The following is a 5,506-nucleotide window of genomic DNA, read 5'->3' on the forward strand; positions in this document are numbered from 1 at the left end:
TATATGAACATATAATATAAATATCATATATGTGAATATATTATATGTATTTCCCTTGCAAACATTTTCTGTACTTATTGTGCAACAAGTACAGTGGAATGCAATGATGCTTGAAACAGATTTTTGTCCAGAAGAGCTTATGACCCGGTAGGGATCAAAGAAACATAAAGAAACAGTTAGCAAGAGTAAGTAGTAATTAAATGTATTAAGATAGTATGAGGTCTTGCAGCCTTGACCATCTGAAGGTATGAGGTTCGATCCCACTTGGTGTGTCGTAGAAGAAAGAGGAACACTATCACTCTAAGGGATTAACAATGTCCCTGAAAACTACACTGGAGAGTCAGCCATGAGTCAGTTCTGAATCAATGATATACAACAAGGTAGCATAGACTGTTATATGTTGGGCTGCTAGCTGAAAGGTCAGTGGTTTGAATTCATGAGCTGTCCCATGGGAGAAAGGTGAGGTAGCACTCTCTTACTAATATTCACAGCCCCAGAAACCTGATGGAGGGTCCCTGTGAACAGAAAATTACTCAGTAGCAGCGAGTCTGAAGGGTTATGATTAAGGTCTGAGCTAGGTGCCGAGGGAGTTTGGAGGGACGAATGTACCCAGGTGAGATCACATGCTGATGGTGATTTCACTAGCACTGACCACCTTCCCAGCTGACTTTTGCTCCAGGCTCGAGGCTACAGCTCCCTGCTTTTATCTCAATTCCAGAACAGGGCTTAATGCTTTCTGAGCTCTCCACTAGGATGAGCATCAGCAGGTCCAGTTAATGAAGAGTTGCTCCAGTAGCTGCTCAAGGTGACAGAGAGGAGATGCATGTGACAAGGTACAGCAAATCGAGGCTCAGAGCGAGAGTAGTACGGTATGAATCTGACCATCAGCAAACGCGCTGCCTGTGTCAGCCATTTTGATGCTTCGCTTGAATGGCATTGCCGGTTGCTAGGGCCCATTTGTTCTTTTATTCAGACGTGTCCTGACAGAAAAGTCATTATATACTGTGTACCTTTCAAAGGGTGAAAAAGGTTTAAGTTCCTACAGTTCAACACTAAAACTAAATTGATTGCTGTCGGTGGGTTCTGACTCAGAGCTGTTCTCCACCAGCTGTCTGAGGCTGCAAATTTTTATAAGAGGAGGCTGATCATTTTTCTTCCTGAAAGTGTTTGGTGGCCTAGAGGTACGAAGTTGCACTGCCAACCCAAAGGTAAACGGTTCAAATCCACCTCCATGGGAGAAAGATAGGGAATCTCCTCCTGTGTGATTTACAGCTTCTAAAAACCCACTAGAAGGTGAGTTATGAGTTGGTTCTGACTTGACAGCTACAACAACAATAACAATCACCTTTGTCTAAACAACCTGATATGTTAAGCACTAGACTACCAGGAGTCCTTTTTACTATTTGCATAGTCATTAACAGTCAAGGTTTCTGCATGCTTTTAACAAATTCTGGTACAATACCTGCTTTCTCCCCTTCTCCTTCTTCTTAAATTTTTATTTCTGTTTTTTTAGTTATATTGCTATAATGCCTACTGGACACTGGACTGGGAGTTAGACATTAGAGGTTTAAAGTTCAATTCCAAGACTCAGAAGATGTGTATCGTTGGATAACTTAACATTTCTTACGAAATGCGGAACTGTGGAGGTCTCCTACTGGGTAAGGAGTTGTACTGTCAACTCAAAGATAGGCTGTTCTAATCCTCTAGTTGCTCTTTGGGAGAATGATGGGCCACCTCCTGTGCCATTTACAGCCTCTGACAACTTGCTGGATGGTAGGTTAGGAGTCACTGCTGACTCCATGGCAATGAGTGTTACTCAAAGAGGTGGAATGATGAACACTGATAACAGAAGTAGAAGGCCAATAAAGAAGACTGCATTGGAAAGTTTTGAGAGTGAAAATATGGATAAGCCTAGCTAGCTACTGAACTCTCCCAAGTGACCTGCTGTCTGCCTGGTCAGAACAGCAGAAGAGAGATAGAAATAGAAGTAAAACTGAGGCATGATTTGAGGGGAAAGAAATGCAGAGATTGTCTACCTAGCCTCTAGAAAAAAGGCCTGGAGAGCAAGATACAGCAGTGATTCTATTCCCATCCACAGACAAGCCTCAGTGTGTTTGAGATCACGCTGGAGTCGTTAAAGGGACAGTTTCTTATTCTGTGAGTCTGAGGTCAATCAGGTATCTTAGCAACAACAATGTTAATGCTCCTCAGTTCTGAAAGTTTTACAGAATGCACTTTTGGAAACGCTGTGCAGGAGTAGGGTGCTGTTTCCCCTCATCCCTTCCATCTTAGGAGATGGCTAGGGGAGAAAAAAAATGAACCAGGCTGCTACTGGGGTCCATCCCAGCAGCCCTGGAGGACAGAGCAGAAGTGCCCCTGCGGCTCTCCAATCCTGTAAGTCTTCACAGAAGCAGGTTGCCTTCTGTTTCTCCTGCTGACAGCTTCTAAATGCTGCCTTTTTTTTTTTGAGAGAGAGAGGCAAGTGCTTTAACCACAGTGCTACATGTGCTTCTTTTTATTTTAAAGATAAGGAGGTTGGTATATAGTCAAATGAAGAAAATCATCCAGCAGCCCGTGAGTGGTTGGTAGTAGTATGTGAACTCGGGCTCTTGGCTTTGAATCTTCAGCACTCCACTGTTCCCTAGACAGTCCTCCAATAGGGTCCTCAGGGTCATAATCATCAGGCTTCCCCCAGAAGGTCCCCCCCCCCATTGCTATTATGTACTGTGGAGTCAGAAGCAGCTCATAGCTGACCCTCCAGTGGGTTTTCAGATGCACTAAATCACATGGGAGGAGACTGCCTATCCTTCTCACGTGGTGGATTCGAACCACATGTCTTTGTTGGCAGTGCAGCATCTTACCCCTAGGCAGCCAGATATGGTGAACAGATGTAACAGCTGAGAAACCAAAGTGACTTTCTTTTTTCTGGTTTACAGCTTGCCCTTTTTGAGCTTGATTATATTGTTCATTTCCAGAAAGAAAGAGAAGTAAAGTAGCATTTATATTTGAGACAGGAGATCAAATACTCTATAACAACCTATAGGTCCAACTTGGGCAAATATGCATTCTCTCTCTCTCTCTCTCTCACACACACACACACACACACACACACACACACACACACACTCAGTCTCTCTCTCTCTGTCTCTCTCTCTCTACCCCGTCTCTATGACTCTCAATCAGGTCCACAGTTATTGACCGAATCCTCTCACACGTGTGCCTTAGTAAAACGCTAAGAGTAACACTTAACAATAATCAACAATTGCCCTTAAGGCCCTCACCTCAGCACCCTCAGCTTCTGCCCCATGGGCCAGGGTCTGCATCGGATATTTGCCATGAGATCTTTCTGGAACTGTATGTTCTGGAAGATTTGTTCTGGGTCATTGCTGTCCCCTGCCTCATCGGCATTAAAGCTGTCATCTGAGTTGCTGTATGGGTCAGGTATTGAAGGGGAAATCTGGTTAGATTCTGCTTCTCGAGAAACTTTTCCTGCTTGGGCAAGCCCAGTATCTCAAGGCCACAGGTTACAGAGTGGATGTGTAGGAGAATGGGAGTGCTCAGAGATCTAGAGAGATAGACGAGAACCCAGTGGTGAGGCAGCCCCCTGGAACACATTTATTAGACCCTGTGGCTCCAGTCCTTGGGTGGTGCACACAGTTACCAGGCTCAAGTGATAACCAAAGGTATGGTGGTTCAAGTCCACCTCGAGATGTTTCATAACAAAGACTCAGCCTTTCACTTCCAAAAGAACCAGACACTGAAAACCTCATGGAGCACAGTTCAGCTATGACACATACATGGGAGCCAGGAATTGAAACAGACTTGACCCCAGTTGGTTATAGCTTCACTGAACTGGTGAAAGAGAATGTTTTCTCGAAATGGAAAATATCATCAGCAGTTATCAACACGAGGAAATAAGATAGTATGGTTCCTGAATCTTCAGTGGCAAAATAATGAACTTTCCAGGCTCATTGAAATAATCAGCTCATTTTAGGGTCTGGAGTCCTCCTTGTCCTCCAGTGCCAAACATAAAAAACAAAAAACAAAAAACAAAAACCACAAACACAACAAAAAACACAAACCAAGAACCAATCTGTTTCACTCAGTGACCCTTTCCATTTGCTTTATTTGAAATTTGACACAAGCAAGGTAGTAGCAGGCAGCAGCTTCTACTGAAATTACCTACAACGGGACAATTAGCCTGGCAAATTCACACGGAGAAAAATATTCCATGGAAGTAATGTACATCTCTAGAAGAACAACTGGGCAACAGAGAGCAAGGTTTATTCCCTGGAACAATTAATATGCTAATCCTGCTAGTAATTTTCTGGAGAAGGTGAACATGTTCCTCAGGTTATCAGCTCAGAGGTGCACCTTAAATGAAAAGGAAATATTTCTTTGGTTCTTTTCTAATTCAGACACTGCTGACTTAACCACAGGAGAATTTTTCTCCCACATTAACAAGGTTTGAATATACCTATATGCCCACCCATGGCAGTCACGTCAGTTCAGATTCACAGTTACAGGAGAAAACAGCTCATTTTTCTCTTTAAGAGCAGCTGTAAGATTTGCACCTCTGACCTTCCGGCTAGCGGCATAACACATTAATGCACTATGCTGTCCACGTTTCTTATAGCTTTACAAGCCGTCAAGTTTTCTAACACTTGCCTACTTCTACTTGTAAGGCTTTTCCAACAGACACTTTATCTATGCTGAGAAATGTACTACCCACACCTTGACATAGATGGCTAACTGGAGAAAAACGGTGCATACAGATTGGCCAGTCATTAAGCCCAGTTAAACACAGGATTTGAGGGCTGCTCCCCTGCCTCACTGTCAAGAAACAACAGGTAGAGTCATCTCCCTCCCTACCTGTCGCTGAGTGCCACCCTGGTTAGACAAAAACCTGAAGAAATAAATTCCTGAGTTAATTTCAGAGGAGATCAGAGAAGGATGAGGACCTTTTTCTCAGGTGGCACTACCCAGGTGGTGATTGGTGCCAGCTCACCTGAACCGCAGGGAATCCTGGTAGAAGTAGCTCTGGCTGGCATTTCGCCGGTTGCTTCTATAGCGCTGGGAGGCCTTGGAGGGTTTCATTGAGAGCCGACCTGCAGCATGTGGTCATTAGAAACAGGCCCTGTGCTGGAAGTCAGCAGGCAGAGGTCTGTTGAGACAGAGGTTCCTGGATGGGGCTGCAGAGCTGTCTGCACTCTGGTCTCAGGAGCAGGTCTGCGCTCTGGCTCCAGCCAGTGGTGCTCTGAGCAGGGTGGAAGCCAGGAGGCTGGTCATGCATATGCAATGGTAAGGTGGCTGCAGCAGCCTAGATTGGCTGGAGTCTGAACAGCAAAAACATGGGATCTAGGGATCAATTGATGTTACTCAAATAGTTCAACCAATAACCCCTAGTGTCCAGACACTGTGGTTGCAAAATTCAGGAGGAGCCAGTTCTTGGAAGAGGACACCTTGCTTGGAAAGGTAGTGGGTCAGAGAAGGAGAAGATCCTCAA

At 44.5% G+C, this 5,506-nt stretch overlaps 1 protein-coding gene across 1 annotated transcript in view; it reads right to left on the bottom strand.

Moving 5' to 3' along the window:
• The window catches only part of TMC3 (transmembrane channel-like 3), a 52,355-nt gene extending 47,258 nt beyond the window's left edge, over positions 1-5,097 (bottom strand). The window contains exons 1-2 of the mRNA XM_006885122.1: positions 5,009-5,097; positions 3,282-3,428 (exon numbers count right to left, since the gene is read on the bottom strand). Of these exons, the coding sequence (XP_006885184.1) occupies positions 3,282-3,428; positions 5,009-5,097 (236 nt within the window). The remainder of the gene's footprint in view (positions 1-3,281; positions 3,429-5,008) is intronic.
• Positions 5,098-5,506: the final 409 nt, after the last annotated feature.

This window comes from Elephantulus edwardii, unplaced genomic scaffold (genome assembly GCF_000299155.1).
Source record: "Elephantulus edwardii isolate Elephantulus edwardi_28Jun2011 unplaced genomic scaffold, EleEdw1.0 scaffold00041, whole genome shotgun sequence".
Taxonomy (NCBI): domain Eukaryota; kingdom Metazoa; phylum Chordata; class Mammalia; order Macroscelidea; family Macroscelididae; genus Elephantulus; species Elephantulus edwardii.